The 21,529-nt window shown below is 49.0% G+C and overlaps 1 protein-coding gene across 3 annotated transcripts in view; it reads right to left on the bottom strand.

Annotated features, from left to right (window-relative positions):
- Positions 1-444: 444 nt before the first annotated feature.
- Positions 445-21,529, bottom strand: part of SNAP47 (synaptosome associated protein 47) — a 71,983-nt gene continuing 50,898 nt past the window's right edge. For all 3 annotated transcript variants that reach the window (XM_058553090.1, XM_058553183.1, XM_058553269.1), the window contains 2 exons: positions 16,523-16,647; positions 445-746 (listed from right to left, as the gene is read on the bottom strand). In XM_058553090.1, coding sequence (XP_058409073.1) covers positions 600-746; positions 16,523-16,647 — 272 coding nt within the window. In that variant the 3' untranslated portion in view covers positions 445-599. The remainder of the gene's footprint in view (positions 747-16,522; positions 16,648-21,529) is intronic.

Below are 21,529 nucleotides of genomic sequence, written 5' to 3'. Positions count from 1 at the left end.
TGTGCTAAGCAGCCGAGAGGCAGCTCCGGCCCGGATGTGGTCCTGGAGAAGGGACTCTGCGGACACAGGACACACCTGCGGTGTTCAGACAGGCAGAGAGAGAGAAGTAAGCAGGTCCCTTTCATAGAGGCGTAGGTTATCCTTTCATGCTTAGCAAGAATGGAGAAAGTACACAAACACAGTTCGTGGTGATGCTGGAGAGGGGGTCACGGCCATGCAAAGCAGGCACGGAGCGCGGGTGCAACGCCCTCTACATGACGAGCTGCCACGTGCTGTGGAGGCCTGGGCAGGGCGCTCGTGTTTGAACGGGAGCCCGAGCCCAACTTTCCCAAGCAGCCTGCGAGGCCACGGGGACGGTTCGCTGTGTCTGCAGCAGATCCCCTCTCCTGCGACTGCTCCTTCAGCTCCTCAGGGGACCCTCGGGGGCAGCCATGATCACTGCACAGCAGACCTTCCTCCAGAGGCAGCTGTGCGCCTCCCAGGTGGCCTCCGAGCGACCTCCTGGGGTCTGCATCTCGAAGAAGCATGCGAGGCTGAGAAAAGGTGCTGAGGGAAGAGACGCTGGTCAAGAGCAGGTGCTTCTGGACTCTCTTGTCCAGCTAGGTCAGTTTTTTCATTCGTCGATTATGCTTGTTGATGGTTAACGTTGTCCGGTCCACGGCCGTGGCGATGCCGTCCAGGGCCTCGTCCTGTCTCTCCAGCTCCGTCTCGGCATCCAAGGCAAGACCCTTCAGCTTCCTCAGGATCTGCGGGAAAAGCACACATGACAGGAGGGGCTTCCTTTTCCTAAATTCTCAAAAATAGATATTTCTTTTCATCATTTTTACAATACGTAAGAAATTTTGTGAGTCAAGGGGATGCTGAATGCCCAGCCAGAGGCCGAAGCTCCGGCCCTGGTTTGGGTCTTGGCTCTGCCTCTTCCTGGCGCTATCTGGAGCCAGGCAGAGCTGCTGGGAGAGGAGGCGTTTGCCCTCTGGCCCTGCTCCAGGCCACGGGCAGGGAGACTGACCACGCCCCCCCCACACCCTCCCCCCCCTCCCGCCCCGCGGCCCTGCTGTTTCCAACCCAGTTTGCTCTGCTTCACCGACAGCTTTGCTGGGGACGTTCCCACACGCAAGCAGCAGCGGGATGGCTGGCACAGGCAGAACCAGGGATCTGAGTCCAGTCTTTTCCTGCCTATGTGTTTGAAATACTTCACATACAAATATGAAACGCAGGACAAAACACAGCAGAAGAATCCAAGGTGATGGGCAGTTCCCCAACAGGCCACGGCTCACAGAGCACCGCTGGAGACAGCCCTGCCGCGGGACCCTGGGGCTCCAGGCGTGGACATGTTGAAGGCACAGAGACGCCACAGACCACAGCAACGCCACAGGGAGGACGGCGCCCGCAGCGGGGAGGGCCGCTGCAGCAAGGCCAAACCGAGGAAGCTGAGCAGGCGGGATGGCAGCCCCCGACTTGTGACTCATGTCATACTTCATCTCGTTTCATAAACGACCGAGAGCAGCTGTTTATTACAATTCTATTGAGACTAACTGCATTGTGAAATGTACTTTAACTACAAACTTACTGAGCCTAGGTTTAAAAATTTAATATTCTCAAGCTTACAACAAAAGAATAATTTTAAGAGAAATCTTAATGACCAACTACTTGCAATAAATGTTAATGCCTCTTTTAGGGAAAGTTTCAGATCATTAGTTAGGCCAAGAAAAAGGAACCACAGAATCTGAATCATCAAGAGGAGCTCTGGGCGCCCCGTTTACTAACTCCTGGTGGATCAACCTGCCTACAGACCTGTTCAAAGTCCTCTGTCACACGGGGTGAAGGTCAGCAGTGAACAGCCTGGATGACCACCTCAGAGGCCCCGAGTCTGCACTGAGATCTCCCCCAGGACCCACCAGGTGACACAGGTGAGAAGGCTCTGGCTTTCACAGGTGGTGTGGGACAATCTGGAGCAGTGCCACTGCCTGGGAAAGAAGGCCACCCCGCAAGGAGAGTAAACTGCACCCTGTGTGGTGTCTCAGAAGGCAAGACAGGACCCGTGCAGTCCAGTGCAGCAGCTAGCTCTGCGTTCAGAATCAGGAGTGCCCGACCACGTGGCCCACCACCCACTGCCTGGGACAGCTGCTCCGTCTGGTTAACAAGAAACAGAATAAAGGCAGGGAGGGGCCAGGAGGATCATAAGATGGACTGCTTCCCCAGGAATGGTGAGGCTTAAGTGAGATCACAAATGGGAACAAGCTGTGAAAACTATAAAGTGCTACGGAAGGTGCCACCGCCAAGTCTCAGAGCACTCAGACCGAAGGAGTTCAGCACCGCACCCTGCGTTGTGGAGGGGACACAGAGATGAGGAGAGCTGAGGTCACCCACAGTCACACGCATGTCAGTGACCGGCAGGACTTACCCCACATCCTTCTGCAAACACAGCATCATCACGGGGATCTTCGTCAAGAGACGGAAGAATAAACCCTGACCCAAGCTAGCAGCCTCAGACACCACCTTTCTGCACCCTCTGGGAGCTGGTGGAAACTCCATCAGTTGAGTCACTTGAAAAACTGGATGGAACTCTGGAAAGTATACTGTGGGGTCAGTCGGCTCTGGAGGGGACAGGCTGGATGACCTAATACAGGAGGTCCCTTCCATCTCTCATTTCTATGATCTCATATGGCTGAGGCCCAGACAGCATAATCAAGTCACTGCTCACCACACGTTAGGCAGGTCCTTCCACGCTGTCTTCTCTGGTCAACTATTCCTTCCTAATTTGCCTCCATTTGTAGTGTGATAGTAAGGCTGTTCCACCAGGAACTCACACAAGATGTCTCCTGGAAGACTGGCCTTTGCCACACACCTGCACCCAGTGTGCACACACAAGGAGGCTCTCTCCTGCGTTGAGTAATCAGACCCCTGTGGCTCTCTCTGCAACTCCACGTCCTTGTCAATCACAGAGTGGTCAAGTCTATTTCCAATTGAACTGTCTTTTAGTACACCAGGCTCCGAACTATGAGCAATCACCGTTTGTGCACGTGCTGATGGGGGAGATGGGCTTTCAGCAAGGCAGCTCATCTGCTCCTTTAGTGCAGATCATTAACCGCCTCCTTTTGTTTTGATGGGAACAATGCCTGCAGAAAATCAGGGGAACAACTTGAAGAAGAAAATGCAAGTCCTCCAGAACCCAAAACCACACCAGCGCCTGTCGGGCAAGCACTGCTACTCATATCGTGGTGCTTTCCATCTGCTTTCTTCTATCCCAGCGTGCACACTCTCGCAGAAAAGTAAAATCGGGCATTAAGCTATACATACATGCAGTTTCATTTCTGTTTTCTCCTTGCCCAGTTCATGTGCCCTAACTATTCTCTGTTAATCCTCAGACTAACTCTGCTTCACAAACGAGGCCGAGTGGGGTGGGTGACTTGCCCAAGTCCCCTAGTGCCTGGGGTCCAGCTCTCAGTGTGGCCTTGACATGACCATCGCACAGACAACAGATGTCACATGACCAGGACACTGAGAGAAATCGCACACCTCTCTTAAAAAATGGCGAAAAGGCCCTCACCAGGGATTGAGGCCATTCACACACCCAAGGGAAGCCAGGCCCAGGACCTGTGCCGGCTCATAGAGCCTGTGCGTCCAGGGCAAGATATCTGAGACAAGGAGAGCCACACTCACAATTTTAAAATTTCTAATACTCACATTCTAAAAAGTAAAAAAATGGTAAGTATAATTCATTTTACTAATATATTTAATTGAACCCAATCAAACCAAAATATTATCAATTCAACATGAAATAATATAAACAATTATTAATGAGATACTTTATATTCTCTTTTTATATGAAGCTTAGCAAGCTGGTGTGACTGTTACACGTAGGGCATATCTCAGCTTGGACTGGCCACTCCTCAGGTGCTCAGCAGACACACGTGGCCAGCGGCTACTGGGCCAAGTAGCACGGGACATCACAGAGCTCCCAGCAAGGGCCACTGTCTGTGGCAAACCCCGCATGTCCTACACTTCCATTGGCCACCTTCCTCAAGAGGAGGACTCGACTGCCTCTTTCTCATCCACAAGGAAACAGTGGCAAAGGTAGAACGCCTATATTCCCGAGCCTGTGCTTAATAAGCACAGTAATAGGCACAGACAACTTATTTTGTGAGCAAGAACAGCTGGCATTCCCACAAAGGCTGAGCGTTTTACTGAGTATACAATCCAAACAAAGGCTGGATCCTGTTGAATTTTTTGACTTAGAAAAAGTGTCACCGAGATGATGGCCTTAAAAATACCACTCATTACAGGCAGCCTGAGACCCCTGGCTGGCCCACCAAAGCTGCACTTGAAATTAACTAGTACTGCAAAAATACAAGAGAGATCTTTACAGCTACTAAGTCTGCAAAGAAAATTACTGAGTAATTGCAACTTCAAGCCACCAGTACCTCTGGAGTCTTGGTCCAGCGTCTTTTTCCTTTAAGAAAGGGACTGAAGTAATTATACGGCATTGTGTGCATTCTGTATAACATGGGATGGAAAGAATGGAGAACATAAAGTCTGGCCAAACCTTAAACCAGCTGCTACTTCTGTGGCCCAGGATGACAAGCTGTCTAGTCATCAATGCATAATGCTGCCAGCCTCTGAAATATCAACTTGCCGTTCAGATGAGCCTTCACTGGGCTCTGAGCCAAAGACCAGTCTCAAAATGGACTCTTCTCCAAGTCCCTGCCACTCTAATTAGTAAACCTGGTAGCCAGCCATCTTCCGAGTGCCATTTGTACCTACACAGAAACTACCTGATTAAATGTGCACTGAGTTTCAGGAGAAACTACCTTTTATAAACTCCATAGAAACATACAGTGCACATGAGCACAGGCGAGACATAAAAACACATAAGCCAGCGCCGCCCAGGAGCTGTGCGTTGAGAGAAACCACGCTGGGTGCGCTTCAGCTCAGAGGGCGCCAGGGGCTCAACATGGCCAGAGCAGGAGGCTCGGGTTCCCACAGGCAGGGTGCTGGGCTCACGTGCCAGTCAGTGACTGCACAGGAAGGGGACGGCAAGATGACTCAGGCAGGAAGTGGGAGGCACCATGTGGTCCCCAGGACAGAGCAACGTTACTGTCCTCTCTGGAAGGGGGGTAACTTCTGCTTCAGCCACAGGCTCCGGTGGCCTCCATCCCTCAACGCCTCAGACCTCAGGACAGCGGCACAGACACAAGAGCAGATACAGACTCATGGTAGCCTCCCTACCATTTCCATTCTGTTTATAAAAACAGAAAATAAATTAAGAGAAAAAGAGCTCATCCAGCCGAGTAGGTCCACTTACCAAAACAGACTCACGCCAGCCATCGAGGTGTGAGAGTCTGGGAGTCAGAGGCCCTGAGCACTGCTGTGGCCATGCCTCCAGGGGCCCAAAACATCTGGGTTTGGCTTTTGTTGCATGACTGCAGCGAGGGAAGGACATGGTACACAGCAGCACGGCCGCGACCTTTCCTGGAGTCTGTAATACGCTAGTTGTCTCAACTTATAGTCTGAAAGAGAAAACGTTTCACTCCACCTCATGAGACAACTCCAGGATTTACAGTATTACTGTATTACGACTAAGAACCTAAAGAGTGAGTTTAGTATTAGCTAGACTGTCTGCCCTGATCTCGTTATTAAGCTGACTCACTGAAAAACTGTGAATTTTCTTGCAGTGAGAAATTAGCAACCATTTAAGAACAGAGCTGGGATAAATCAAGCTGTCTGCAACTCCAAATAGTTCTACCAGTTAGGGCCATTAATACGCCGTGGAGACGGCATGGAGGGAAAACTTGGCTTCCAGCACAGCCACAGCTCTGGAGGCTGTAAGAACATTCTAGGCTATACTCTGTCACACTCAGCACTCACAGACCACCCCCGTGTCCCACTCTGTCCCCTCGCTGGTCTGTATTCCTTGAGGCCCCGAGGGCCATCTGTGGAGAGGTGGCAGCTTCTCCCTCCTCACGACCCCCCGCAGTGCACAGGGTGGAGGAGCTGAGAACAAACCGCCTTATGCACCAGGCCTCGTCTGCACAGCAAGACTCTGGGAGCTGAGTCTCTAGGGATCTGCTGACTGGCCTCCAGCTACAAATGGCCCCAGTGGCCCGGGGCACAAGCGTGGCCTCTCTAACTCAAGGTCTGGACAGGGAAAGCACAGGTGAGCACATCCCAGGACTAGAGGGTGTCCTGGGAGCCAACCTGCTCTCAGACCATAAACAGCTTCCCACAACAGGAACCAAGTTTTTAAGAAAGCAATGAATCCCTGTGAAGTGAGATACTCGTCTAGCTGAAGGTTCATCTTATGTGTGGAAGTCAATACCTCAGTGGGGACGTGCTTAGAATATGAAACAAATGGCAAATGCATTAAGTTCGTGGCTCTTCAGAGTTGACGGGGGCCCCACTGACACGTGTTTAGAGCTCTCTGTGCGCCCGAACTCCACTCCACACAGTGCAGGCCGCCCCTCACTTCATCCTCTGCTGCCAGCTGAAGGTGAGACCCTGCTCTGTAAAACATGATAGTAACACTCAGGGAAACACTGAAGGCTGCATAGCTGGCGTGGCAAAGGCACTTACTGGCCACCCGAAGCTGTGCTTCTGACAACCAATCCCCAGCCTTCATGCTACAGATGGGATGGACAGACATATGCCACCCAAGGCCATGCAGCTGAGCAGCTTCCCCAAGATTGTGCTCATGTGTTCAGTCCAATTCCACACTTAAAAACGGCACAAAACCGACTTCGCAGCCTGAACCAAAAACCACCTAATGTTTACTATTTTTAAAAGTTAATAAAAAGATGTTGGAAATGAATAAGACATCCAGAGAGAATATCAACCAGGAAACAGAGGAACTGAACAACACATAAACCAACTGGACCTAACAGACGCCTACGGAACCCTCCCCCCAAATCAGCAGAACACACTTTCTTCTCAAGTACACACAGAACATTCTCCAGGACAGACCACATGGTCGGCCCCAAAACAAGCCTCAGACTTAAAAAGATTGAAGTAACTTCTCTGGCCACAGTGGAATGAAACTAGAAATCTGGAAAACTGGAAAATTCAAATAGGAAGAAATTAAACAACATACTCTTAAACCACTCATGGGTCTAAGAGGGAAATTAGTAAATTCTTTGAGACAAACGAAAACAAAACATACTAAAATACTAGCAAACTGAATCCAAGTAGGATTTATCCCAGAATACACGGGTGGTTCAACATAAGAAAATCAATTGATGTAATAGACCACGTTATTAGAACAAAGAGAAAAAAACCACATAATCATCTCAATTGATTCAGAAAAGGCATTGACAAAACCTAACATCCTTTCATGATAAAAACACTCAGAAAACTAGGAATAGAAGGCAGCTTCTTCAATATGATAAAAGGAATTTATGAAAAACCCACAGCTAACAGCATACTCAATGGGGGAAAGACTAAAAGCTTTCCCCCTAAGATCAGGAACAAGACAAAGACGCCCACTTTCACACTGCTACACAGCACTGCTATGCAGTGGAAGTCCTAGCCAGAGCAATTAATTAGGCAAGAAAAAAAAAATAAAAGGCATCCATACTGGAAAGGAAGAAGTAAAACTATCTTTGTTTGAGATGACATGATCCTATATGTAGAAAATCCCAAAGAATCCACAAGGAAGCTACCAGACCTAATTAACAAGTTCAGCAAAGTAGCAGGGTACAAGATCAACACACAAACATCAGTTGTGTTTCTATACAGTAGCAATGAAGAATCAGAAAAAGAAATTAAGAAAATAATTCCATTTATAATAGTATCCAAAAGAATAAAATATCTAGGAATAAATTTAACCAAGCAGATGAAAGGCTAAAAACTATAAATCATGCTGAAAGAAATTAAAGAAGATTTAAATAAATGCAAGATATCCTGTGTTCCTCGTGGAAGACTTAATATTGGCAAGATGGCAATACCCCTCAAAGTGATATACAGATTCAGTGCAATCCCTATCAGATTTCCAGCAGCATAATTTTCCCCAGAAATGGAAAAGCTGATCCTCAAATTCATATGGAATTGCAAGGGGTTCTGAATAGCCAAAACAATCTTGAAAAAGAAGAATGAAGTTGGAAGACTCACACTTCCCTATTTCAAACCTTACTACAAAGCTACAGTAATAAAAACAGTGTGGCCCAGCATAAGGACAGACATATAGACCCATGGAATAGAACTGAGAGTCCAGAAATAAACCCAGACATCTATGGCCAATGGATTTTTGACAAGGGTGCCAAGACCATTCACTGGAGAGAGAATAGTCTGTACAAGTGGTGCTGAGACAACTAGATTTCTACAAGCCAAAGAATAAAGTTGGACCCTTACCTCACTTCATATATAAAAATTAACCCTAAATGAATCAACGACTTAGAAGAAAATATAGGGATAAAACTTCATGACCTTGGATGTGGCAATGGACTCTCAGATGTGACACCAAAAGCATGAACAACAAAAGAAAAGTAGATAACTTCATCAGAATTTAAAACTTATGTGTATCTGTTGTATTACAAAGAATTTGACTGGCTTTTGTCCCTGTCTCCTGGGAGAGAGACTCCAAATCTTTGGAATTTCCCAGGTAATAGGAGTGTCTTTGTTATTCATGAGCCTCTGACCACACCTGAGTTTATACTAATGGGGTGACTCATGGTGGGTCCCTAGATAGTTTCAGGATCAAAGCTGGCCATGCTGGAAAGACCAACCATGCGATTAGTGGGTAGGGGCTTTGACTTCCAGAGAGGGGAGGGGGGCTGGCAACTGAGTTCAGTAACGTGACCAATGATTCCATCAATCATGCCTGCATAACGAAACCTCCATAAAAACTCTGGACACTTGAGGCTCAGTGGAGCTCCCTGGGTGGTGAACCTATTGATGTGCCAGGCGGGTGACATGCCAATTCCACTGGGAGAGGGCAGAGAAGCTCTGCATTTGGGACCCTCCCAGACCTTGCCCTACGTGTCTCTTCATTTGGCTCTTCTCGACCTTTATAATCATAACCAGAGTGCTTTCTTGAGTTCTGTCAGTCATTCCAATGAATTATCAAACCTGAGAGGGGTCATGGGAAACCCCCAGATTTGTAGCCAGTTGGTCAGAAGTACAAGTGGCCTGGGGACCCCACTGTGGCTGATGTTTTAAGGAGGGGCAGCCTTGTTGGGGACTAGGCCTTTAACTTAGGGGATCTGTGCTAACAATGGGTGGTTAGTGCCAGAACTGAATTGCAGTACACCAGTTGGGGTTGGTGTCAGAATTGCATCAAAAGACATTATCAAGAAAGTCAAAAGACAACCTACAGAATGGGACAAGCATTCGCAAATCACAGATCTGATAAGCATTTAATATCTAGAATATATAAGGAACTCCTACAACTTAACAAATAAAAAGACAAACAACCCAATTAACAAATGGGAAAAGAATTTGAATAGACATTTCTCCAAAGAAGACATACAAATGGCCAATAAGCATATGAAAAGATGCTCAACATCATTAGCCATCAGGGAATGGAAAGTCAAAATCACAATGAGATACCACTTCACATCCACTAGGATGGCTAGAATAATTTAAAATTTTCAAAAAGGAAAGTAAGTGTTGGTGAGAATGTGGAAATACTGGAATCCTCATACATTGCTGGTGTGAATATAAAATGGTGCAGCTGCTATGGAAAACAGTTTGGCAGTTCATCAAAAAGCTAACCATAAAATTATCCTATGACCAAGCAATTCCACTCTTAGGTATATGCCCCAAAGAACTGATGCTTGTACATGAACGCATGTGGCACTCACAAGAGACAAAGGTGGAAACAACCAAAGTGTCCATTAGTAATGAATGGATAAAGAAGATGTGGTCCATCCACACAACAGAATATTATTCACCCATAAAAAGCGAAGTAGTACTGATTCATGCTACAAGGTTGGTCAGCCTTGAAAACATTATGCTAAGTGAAAAAAGCCAGACACAAAAAGACAAATATATGATTCCACTTATAGGAGATTCCTAGAATAGGCAAATTCATAGAGACAGAGAAAAGATTACAGGTTACTAGGGGCTAGGGGGAGGTGGAATGTGGAGTTACTGCTTCATGGGTACAGAGTTTCTGTTTGCAGTGATCAAAGTCTTTGGAAACAGAGAGTGGTGATGGTTGCACAACAGTTTGAATGTAATTAATGCCACTAACTTGTATGCTTAAAATGGTTAAAAAGGACAAAATTTATATTACATATATTTTACCACAGTAAAAAACAAGGTTATAATATATATAACCTTTCATAGCCAGGCATTCAATAACAAAATAATCACACACTTGATTCTAGGACTTGAGGTTCATTTAAACACTGACTGAGAAGACAGAAAATGCTTCCGGGGCAAACAAGTCACCCTCCCAATCAAAACGCCGGAGCGTCTGTTTCCTGTCCCTCTTGGTCCACACTCCGCACAGCCAAGCAGCGCCTCCAGAAGATGCTCACTGAGATGCCGGTCGAGGCCAGAACCCTGTCCTCAGCACACGATCTTGGAGTTCCTTATCTGGCAGCTCCCTCCCTGTCCACGGTTCTTGAGGCGCAGAGGGAGAGACAGAATGCGTCCCCAAGACTCATCTGTATGGGTATCTGGACCAGAAGGGCAGATGCCCCTCCATGCAGCCCAGGTTTACGCTGTGACTTCTGTGTGAGGGAGGTCCAGCTGCAGAGGACGTGCAGCCAGACACCTCGACAGGCCCTCCCACTCCGAACAACCAGTGCACAACAACACGGGCCTGTGCGGGAGTGGAGACCACAGCCACCCTAATGAGAGCTCTGCGGGCTGTTGTGGAGAAGAGCCAGTTGCCTGGGCGAATGCAGAGGGCAGGAGCGGGAGCACGTGAAACCACAGCAGGCAGGGCCGGGTGGGGGCGGGCTGGGGGCGCCGTGCATCTGCCTCCTGTCTGTCAAAGCAGTGCTCATGGTTACCAGTGACCTAGTTAACCAACAGAGCAGACAGGAAAACCATGAATGAATATTTAAAAGTACAGTGTGACATTTTCTGTAAGTCAGCTTTCCTTCCACTGTGGCAGTCTCTGCAGGAGACAGTGGGCACGGGATACCCTAAGGGTCAGGGCCTGTGCTTTTCAGAGGTGGAGACCTAGGCGAGGGGAGGGGAGCCCTTCAGGACTATGGAGCCGATAGGGCAGGATCCCTGGTTCCTAGTCCAGGGCTCATCCTGGGACTTGTGTCCTCTTATTGAAACATCAATTGTGTGTGGATGTCAGAAGTTACCAAGCACCTTTCCTGGTTACCAGGCCTTCTCACGGTTTAACACGTGGAAATGACATAGGATATGAGGTCTGGAACATTTATTAATAATTCACAATTAAAGTAAGAGATACTGAAACAAGTGGCCTAGCTCATTGCTAATCTCTGGGCTGGTATCAAAGCCATAAATAAAAACAGCATTATAAAAACCTCCCCCACCTCTAAAAACCCCAACCTATTTATACTGTGCCTCATAATTAACGAATGGAATGAACAGTCTGTGAAAAGTTCAGAAGGCAGCACAGGACAAGAGAACCTGGGTCAAATCTGCAATTACCCCATCACTTCTTGCTCAAAATGCTCAATGATTACAAACACACTCCAGACACCCTCGCCTGCACAAGGGTCCCGATGGGCTAGCGGACACGCACAGCTCTGCATCCCCGTGCCCCTCCGCAAAGCCCACTCCAGCACACCCTCCTGCGTTGGTGGGTGGCCCTCCAGATTGGAAGGCAGGGCCCTTGCCTTTCCACCTTCCAGGGCCTACTGGCTTAGCCATCCCCTTTTCCTAAGAAGCGTCAGTTCTAGAACATGCATTCCTGGAGTGCGGCCCGGTCCACGGCCACAGCAGACAAGAAGCATCACGGATGCCAACCTGCTCGTTACTCCCGTGACTTTGTACTGATAGTTCTCCAAAGAAACCCAGGTTTGTCAGCTCTCCAAACGGACAGTTAACCCACTGAAACCAGGATAAATCACTCACTGATTCAGACATTTATTTTAGGCTGAAGAACATTTGTCAAATATAATTCTCTTACATAGACTAGGTATGCAAGAAATGACTGATTTTTTTTTTCTTGACTAGGAGAGAAGACAGATGAATTAGGGCAAGTTTAAATACTAGGGAACAGTGAACAGGGAAAAAAGACCAGGATGGTAGAGTTACCAAAGATGAAATGTATTCTTTAATTTCTAAAAAGGAAAGAAAAGAACAAGAAAACAAGGACATTAATTTCTTAGACAGTTTCATAGCAAGTAGAGAACTTCAGCATCTCTTCTGCCCTAAGTTATTTCAGGGAAGCTCCAGTGAACTGCCAGCACAGGTCCATGTGGACTTGGCTCTGCTGAGCCAGCAGAGAGGGCAGAGACACAGAGATGAAGGCATGAGCCTCTCCATCTCCGGGTACGGGCAGGGCTGCATGCCCAGTTAAACTCTTCTCTTCAGACCAGCCCACCTGGTGTTTAAGTTTTCCAGTGAATGGACTTTCTGATTGAACTGAATGAATCACCTTGGTTTTTCTTTTAATTTTTGTGTTTTGTGCTCACTGTTTATAAAGCTATCACACACAGGAGGCAGACTAAACACCCTAATAGAATCAAACAGAAAGTTCACAGCTGTGACCTAAAACCTTCCTATGAACCTTGGCTCTGTGCAGCCCTTTATGGGAGATGACAGGAGCACCCAGCACAAGTCTGTGGCCGTTCCTGCTGCCAGGCTCCCGCAGAGCTCACACAGCCCGGTCCCCACCACCAGGCCGGAGCCCGCCCCTGCCCACGTCTGACAAACCACAAGATCAGACCCACGTGAGCCTTTCATCTGTTCCTTCTTGGTGAAAGAGGGAGGCAGGATGAAGAAACACAAACAAAGGATAAGACAGAGAAGCGGAGATTAAGAAGTCAGGAAGAAGCTTTACGTAAGGCTGAAATGCCCTCAGGGAAAAGCCAAATGCTGCATCAAACACGTGGTAGCCACAGACTGAGCAACAAAAGAGCAGCCATTCTGAGGCAGGAGAGGTTAGCACATCAGACACTGGAAATGATTCGAGGCACTCCGCCAAACCCATCCCAGGGAATCCGGTTCCTCCCTAAGCCTCCCCCACCATGTGCCCTCCCACAGCGAACGGGGAACTGCCGCAGTTAGGCAGCAGTCGGGGCTCCACCGCAGCCACATGGCCCACACTGGGGGCCCAGCGTGGAGGGAGCCGGCACGGCTGTCCCCTAGGAAAATCACTGCGCATCTGCTCTGCAGCACCCCAACTGCAGTTGAAGTCACCAAGACCCATTTCCAAGTAATGAATTTAATAGCATCTGCAACAGAAACCACAGCTGAATGGAGGGAGATTTTCTTGCATTTTTGTTTTTCCCAGAAATTTAACTCATTCCTACTTATGCTTGAGCTTCAAGCACACAGCTAAGAATTCTTCTCTAAATATGAAACATGTGTTCTACCTCAAAAAGATGATCTCTTGTGAATCTAGGTTCTCCCTGCAGGGAAGGAAGATGAGGCAGCTGACTGGTTGGAAACCCTGCCCGCCTCTCCTGTGGACGGCGCTTCCCAGCCCCACCACTTGGGGGTCACCACTTCCTCTGCCCTGAAGCCAGCATCCTGACTCCTGGCGTCCGCTCTTCCCAGCATAGACACCACAGGGCTCACTAAGACTTGCTGATGACAGTCAGGACCAACCACACAGACACGCTCTCACGGGGAAGGACGGCGACCTCAACAGCCGCTGAGGAATCTTCTACTCACAGACGCTGGTACATTCATCCTGACCTCTCCCATCCCATCACCACTCTTGGGGAAAGGGCACAGCACACAGGGTAGTACAGACTGGTTGTTTCAAATTGAAAGGGCTCTCTAACTACATGGCCGCCACCAGAATTAACAGGTGAAAATTCTTACATTACCCATGAAAACGCTGTGTTCCTGCTTTAGCCTCAACACAACCGTAAGACACACAACAGCACACTTCAGCCAGACACCTGCGCAGGAGGGTGGGTAAGGGGGTCCCAGATCCACCAGCCTGAGGCCTCAGCACTCTAATCCGCTCTCAGGAGAACAGGAAGTTCGCCTTTACAGGATGAGAGTTTCTCAAGCCCCAAAGCAGGTGAGATCTGCAGTGTTCTGGAGTCAATAAGCATATCAAAAGAATCGATTAGTAACCTGCAAAATGTGCTAGTTGCAGCTAGAAAGCAGCATTTCTGTGTGTCATTACTAAAAGTGACTAACTTAGATGAGGAGGAATAACTGATAAATTATGTATATTTAAAATATCCCATAGCAAACACGAAGACTTTTTTCCCCAAAAGGGACAGGGCTGCGTATGCTTAAGAAGCGTATGCTTATGAAGACACATAAAATCAGAATTTTTTAAAAACCGGTGAGAGAGACACTGTCTTTCCTGTATGCCCTGATGGAGGTGTGTGGGGCCACCAATGAAACGGTGTCTCCAAAAGGAAGCCCGGGTCTGATGCAGCCTCCGGAGCTACGAACTGAGGAGCTCAGTTCGTACAGGAGGACTAGGGCAGGGAGCAAGCTGCTCACCACTGGGAAAACTGAGTCACGAGGACACAAACTGCAAAATCTCAACAAAGAAACAATTTAGTTTCTTGAACAAAAACCGCAAAGGAAAAAAAAAAGATGAAGAGAAGCTGTGCTCTAAAGATGATACATCAAGCGCAATGCACGGCCTCCTCGGGTCCCGATTCATGAAGTGCCATAAAGAGCCTCCTTAGGTTCTCATCCACCAAGTGCCATGCATGGCTTCCTCAGGTCCAGATTCTCCAAGTGCCAGGCACGCCCTCCTCAGGTTTCGATTCTCCAGGTGCCATGCTAGGCCTCCTTAGGTCCTCATTCTCCAAGTGCCAGGCACGGCCTCGTCAGATCCTGATTCTCCAAGTACCATGCATGGCTTCCTTAGCACCAAGTACCATGCAGGGCCTCTTCAGGTCCTGATTCACCAAGTGCCACGCACACCCTCCCGATTCACCAAGTGCTATGCACTCCCTCCCGATGCACCAAGTGCTATGCATACCCTCCTGATTCACCAAGTGCCATGCATGGTCTCCTGATTCACCAAGTGCCACGCACGGTCTCCTGATTCACCTAGTGCCACGCATGGTCTCCTGATTCACCAAGTGCCACACATGGCCTGCTTAGGTCCCGATTCACCAAGAACCATGCAGGGCCTCCTTAGGTCCTGATTCACCAAGTGCCATGCACACCCTCCTTAGGTTCCGATTCACCAAGCGCCATGCACGGCCTCCTCAGGTCCTGATCTGAACAAACATGCAACATACTTTCCTAAATGAGATGAATGGAGAAATATGAGTGCAGACTTGATATCTGATGACACTAGGGCATTATGTTTCACTTTTTTCAGGTGATTATGATGTTATGTGGGTTTCTTTTAACAGTTCTTACCTTTTTAAGATATATACTGAAATGTTTACCAATGAAGTAAGATGTCTAGGTATTTGCTTCAAAATTATTAAAAAAGGAAAAAGCCATTGTATTGTCCAGTAATGAGATAGGAAGACAAGCTCAAAGTACTTCTATCAACTATTGTTTAAATGTCAACTTCTTGGACAAAAGTGGTAAGCCTCCTCAAGAATCCAGTATTGAGTACTTGAGAGAGATCTGAGAGAGCAAATGTGCTCACCCATAAGTGCACATGAGGAGCACACACACCGCACACACATGTACAGGCACCACGCACGTGCACACAGCACATGCAGATACACAGACACATGACAGGACACATACATGCAAAGCACACAAACAGCACACACATGTACAGGCACCACGCATATGTAGACACATGTACACACACAGCACATGTGGACATACTCAGAGCACACACATGTACAGGCACCACACACACATGTACACCACACATACGGATACATGGACACATGACAGGACACATGCATGCAGAGCACACAAACAGCACACACATGTACAGGCACTACACACGTGCAGAAAGAGCACACAGATACATCAGATGCACAACAGACATATGTGCAGGCACCGCACGTGCACATGGCATGCACACACACACACAGGAAACATATGTATGAATATTGCATATGTGTGCACATAGCAGACAACACACACATGTGCAGAGAACCCAGATGCACATACATGCACACATGGGCATGTATGCACAAAGCACACACACACGTATACACAGCCCACACATGTACCCACAGAATCCAAATGTACACGTGTGCATGTACACATACAACAGGCAGAGGCAGCTGCCAGAGCAACTGTGTGCATGGAAATGCTGTGAGTGTCTGCATGCCACAAAGCACAAGGACTTGGAATGGGCACTGCCCTTTCTCTCCTTTCTCCAGCTATAAGGAGCAGAGCACACCGGTGGCTACCCCAGCAGTTCCTCATAGGTGAGAGGCAAGCATAAACCGGTGGAGAGCTGTTTCGGGCAGGAAAGAGAAGTGAGTCGCCTGCAGGGGAGGACGTGGCCCTGTGAACATGGTAGTACCTGTCTCAGTTCCTGGGCGTCCCCCTCAGAAATGAACGTCTCACTCGTCTGCAGCTGAAGCGGCCTGCTTTCCTGGCTTCCTGAGGAAGGCTCTCGGGGCACCGTGCGGTCCATCAGCCCAGACGCTGGAATGGAAAGTCAAACAGCAGTGACCTCTTCCAGAAGGTGTGAACAACACAAGAGCATTCAGAACTGTACAAAGAGCTGTGTTTAAGGCATCTATTGGTCTGTAGCGCCTGTGCCTGGCAGGGCAGTGAGTGTGGCGGGTCCATCTTGAGCCTCTGCTGAGCTGAGTGGGGTGCGGCCTGCCCAGGCCTCACCTTCTACCCCAATTCAGGGCTGCTTCCTCACCCCACGCTGATCAGAGCGTGCAATACTGTAAACACTCAGTCTCTAGTTCCACACCCAGCTCTCAGAAGAAAGTCTCTTTATCCAGGAGTGGTCCTTTTCTTTTTTTTTGAGGAAAGACTGTAGATTTGGAGTATAAAACATAACACTTGTTGAACCCTGGTGAAACGTACATGAAATACACTGCTAGGAACCGGAGCACCATCTGATTACCCCATAGCACACTGTGGTTCTTGGGAGCACAGGAAACGGCCAGCTGGTCAGGCCAACCAAAGCTGAATGGGGAGCTGTGCTGAGGCGGGGGTGAGTCAGAGTGCAGGCCCTGCTCAGGGGTGTTTCCGCTCACACAACACCTGTGCCTGGGTAACCTCACCCAGGAGCCAAAGGGCAGCCTGGCAAGAGATGGCGATAACCAAGGGTGGCTCACAGCCCCTCCTGCGATGTGCCACCTGTCTTTTATTTAAAGAGCTGACTCCAGCTGCAACCTGGCACCGCAGGGCCCAGATAAGAGCATCGATTAGAATCTGTGGCCTACTCTTTTCCATATTACAGACCACCTCAGATACAGAGCATAGCCAAGTTTGTTTATTAGGATGCTGGACAGCGGAGAGCACACTAGGCTGAGAACCAGCAGTCTGGATTCCAGCACCGGCTCCTCTGAGCAGCCTTTTCCACTTCAGTGGGTTGGGGAGCACAGGGGGCCGACAGGTGACCGCCATATCCTTCCCAGGAACCTGACAGCAGTAAGCAGGGCCATCTCGTCAGAGTGGCCTGGAGCACCTGATAAATGCGTCATGCGGGAATGAAGGAGGAGGAACCATTGGGTAAAGCTCTCTACAGAGGAGGAAATCGTTGGGTAAACATCTCCGGAAGGAAAGAGGAAATTGTTGGGTAAAACTCTCTCAGGGAAGAAGGAGAAGGAAATCGTTGGGTAAAGCTCTGTCAGCAAGGGAAGGAGAAGGAAATTGCTGAGTAAAGCTCTCGCTGAGCCTGAAGAGCAGGAGGTCAGCTGGTCACCTCCAGGACCTGCCAACTGGGCAAGCCCCCCCACCCCCTAGGTTAGAGACCAGCCACCTCTGACATACACGGAAATATCCCCTCTATTCTTACTTCTTAAAGTTATTCTTACAAATTAACACTCCCTGAGAGTGCTTGGCCGAGCAAAGAAGGCCTGGCCTCGTCTGGGATAAATGCAGGATGGAACAAGGACAAGAAGGCAGGTATCTCAGGGTCCTAGAGAGGAAAAGGGCCTAGGCCAGATGGAACAGAGTTCAGGAACCAGTCACTGGAGCAAGACCTGCATTGAGACAAGAGCCCGGGGTCCCAGACCTGTGAGCCTGAGCCCTCCCCAGGCCTGTCTCCGCTGGGAAGGAGGCCCTTTGTGCTCTTAAACTGTGCACCACCATGAGAAGTGCATCCTACGAAGAACTGTCACACCCTCACGTGCATCTTGGAGGTCTGAAAAAGTCTCTCAAGACAAAAGCCTTACTATACACCATGCACTCAGATGTCTGCTCTTCTAGTCCACTCTTTTAACAAAAGCTGGTCGCAACCAACCAAATTTGATTTCACAACCTGCGTTCTACAGTCTCCGAAGTGCCATCCTGCTCCAGCATCCCAGGGGTTGATTAATTAGCACAGAGCTTTCCATGACAACCAACTCAGCGTTGCTTGATCTGACATGATCTAAAATATCACTCACCGAGACGTTACATAATGAAAAGCACTGAGCTAAAACAGTCAGCAGCCAAGCACCGCAGTGCAAGACTGGAAGACACGACGGCAGAAACAGAGGACATGTTCTACTGGTTATTATTAGCCTGAAGGAGAGACCAACTGATGGGCCTGACGTTAAAACGTTATCGGTGATCCTGCAACAGCAAAGTGCACCTCACTCGCCTATGTCAACAGTAGTTCTACCATCTAACGGGTGAGAGCAAGCTCCTCACTCAGCCTGCACCCTCCTTCCTCAGTCTGTTCCCCAATCCTGCGGGCTGATGTTCCAGCCCCGGCACCCCATCCCCATCACACGGGCCCCGCTCAGCCTGCACTCCATCTGCAGATGTCACGCGGACGAGACGTCCCCCAAGGAAAGCCTGGTGGCGCGTCCCCACCTCGGCCCTTCCATCAGCAGCAATCTTCCCTCGTCTGTCCTGCTGTCATTCAGTCTGTATACTTTTGATATTAACTTGCCTGGTAACGCACTACTTATTTTTTCAGCGTCTTCTCAAACTGGGATCTCCCCAATCAGCTTCTCTGAGAGCAAGGCCCACAGCAATCCATACCTGTGCCCAGCACTGTGCTCCTTCCCTGTCACTGTGGTTTCCATTTCAACACCTACAGCTATGTTATATAGAGAGACATACTGACAGTTTTTGAACGTTTAACAAAGGAGGTTTTACTTAAACAACCAAAAGGCCAAAACAGAGGATTCTTCTTTCTGGACTACACTAAGTCAGGGATGCTTTTCACAACGAGCTGCAGGTCAGTGGGATCCCGCCTAGCACAGGCTCGGCCACCCCCAGTGTGGTGCTGAGACTTGAGTTGCTGACTCAGTGCCTTCAATGTTTTGAAATACCATCTGAGAAAATTAATTTGGGTCAGTATTAGATGGCTTTTGTCTCTAAAGTCATTATTATCTCAGTTAAACAAAATAAGCAGAAATTCTTCAAGCTACAGGGGAACTTACAGATGACTTCAATTTCCAGGAAGCAGGAGGCATCGAGGGGGACCTTGAGCAAGGGCTGGGCTGCAGGAGCACCACGACACCAGTGTCCTCTGTGCATCAGACACAGACCCTGACCTTACCACACATGCAGAGCAAAGACCACCAGGGCCTGACTTGGGAGCAGAAGAACCGCTCCAAGCCTGTCTGGCCACAGACAAATCTCTCTCCTTGTCCCTGGGCCCCCAAAGCCACACTGATGACAGGGAAATGCCTACTCCACCCAGGGACAGACCCTGAAGTTTACTGGGGTGGGAAGCCCTTTCAGAACAAACACAAAATGCCCATGCTCTCCACAAAACAGAAAGTGTAACAGAGACAAAGCTCAAATGGAGAGAGACAGCAGTCCCAAATGGTTACAATTACAACTTACTTTTCAAATTTACAAAATTATATGATGCATAGCTTGGACGTGTGGGGCCTTGGAAGGGATCAAGTGGGTGAGGGCCGAGCAGCTCCCTGGGATTCTGTTGGTGTTCAGGGAGTGCCCGGGTCCTAGTGACCATATGGGGCCTGTGTGTGGTCAGCATAGCGCGAGTGTCCTAGTGACCACACAAGGTCTGTCAGTGGTCAGGGGATGCCCCTGTCCTAGTGACCACACAGGGTCTGGCAGTGGTCAGGGGGTGCCCATATCCTAGTGACCACACGAGGTCTGTCCATGGTCAGGGGGTACCCCTCCCTATCCTAGTGACCACACAGGGTCTGGCAGTGGCCAGGGGGTGCCCGTATCCTAGTGACCATATGGGGTCTGGCAGTGGTCAGGGGGTGCCCCTATCCTAGTGACCACACAGGGTCTGGCAGTGGTCAGGGGGTACCCCTATCCTAGTGACCACACAGGGTCTGGCAGTGGTCAGGGGGTGCCCACATCCTAGTGACCACATGAGGTCTGGCAGTGGTCAGCGTGGTGCCCACATCCTAGTGACCACACAGGGTCTGGCAGTGGTCAGGGCGTGCCCCTATCCTAGTGACCACACGAGGTCTGTCAGTGGTGGGGGTGCCCATATCCCAGTGACCACACAGGGTCTGGCAGTGGTCAGGAGGTGCCCCTTTCCCAGTGACCACACAGGGTCTGGCAGTGGTCGGGGGTACCTGTATCCCAGTGACCACACGGGGTCTGGCAGTGGTCAGGGGGTGCCCGTATCCTAGTGACCACACAGGGTCTGGCAGTGGTCATTGGGTGTCCGGGCTTGATCCTGCACAGGGACTTCAATGCTCCAGACGTTTATTTACCATCACACAGAGTTGTGTGTGTCCTCTGGTTACCAGGGCCTGTCCTGAGTGCTGGAGATGCAGCGAGAGAAGACAGATTGGGTCTGGCTCTGGAGCACACGTCCCAGTGTGCTCTAGGCAAGATTTCTAGGGGGTGAGTGACTGGTGACTGGAGGCCTCTTAAATTAGATGGTCAGGGAAGGCCTCTCTCAGAAGGTGACAGCAAACAACAAAGCCAAAAATCAGTACCCCAAAATCCCCTTAAAAATGCTATGCATGGACCTTGCTCTGATGTGATGAGAAGGGCTCTGGGGTATCCTCCCTAACCCATCACCCAGTGGATCATGAGACAGCAGGAAACAAAATCCAACTGGGCGACATCCTACAAAACCTGACCACTACCCCTAAAAACCACCAAGGCCATCAAAACGAGGAGTCTGAGAACCTGTCACAGTCAAGAAGAGCCCAAGGAGACGCAACACCAAAATGTCGTGTGGGATCCTGGAACGGCAGAACGTAAGGAAATCTAGATAAAACGTGGACTTTAGTGAGCAACGATGTATCAATATAGGTTCATTAGTCGTAACACTGAAGGATACTAACATCAGATGACAACAATAGGGGACACTGGGTGTGGGAGACACAGGAACTCTGTACTATCCTCACAACTTCTTCTGCAAGTCTGAAACTATTCTAAAATTAAAAAGATTATTTTCAAGATGTTA

Source organism: Diceros bicornis, chromosome 1, assembly GCF_020826845.1.
Source record: "Diceros bicornis minor isolate mBicDic1 chromosome 1, mDicBic1.mat.cur, whole genome shotgun sequence".
In the NCBI taxonomy this organism is placed as follows: domain Eukaryota; kingdom Metazoa; phylum Chordata; class Mammalia; order Perissodactyla; family Rhinocerotidae; genus Diceros; species Diceros bicornis.
This window is presented reverse-complemented; position numbering and strand designations above follow the sequence as displayed.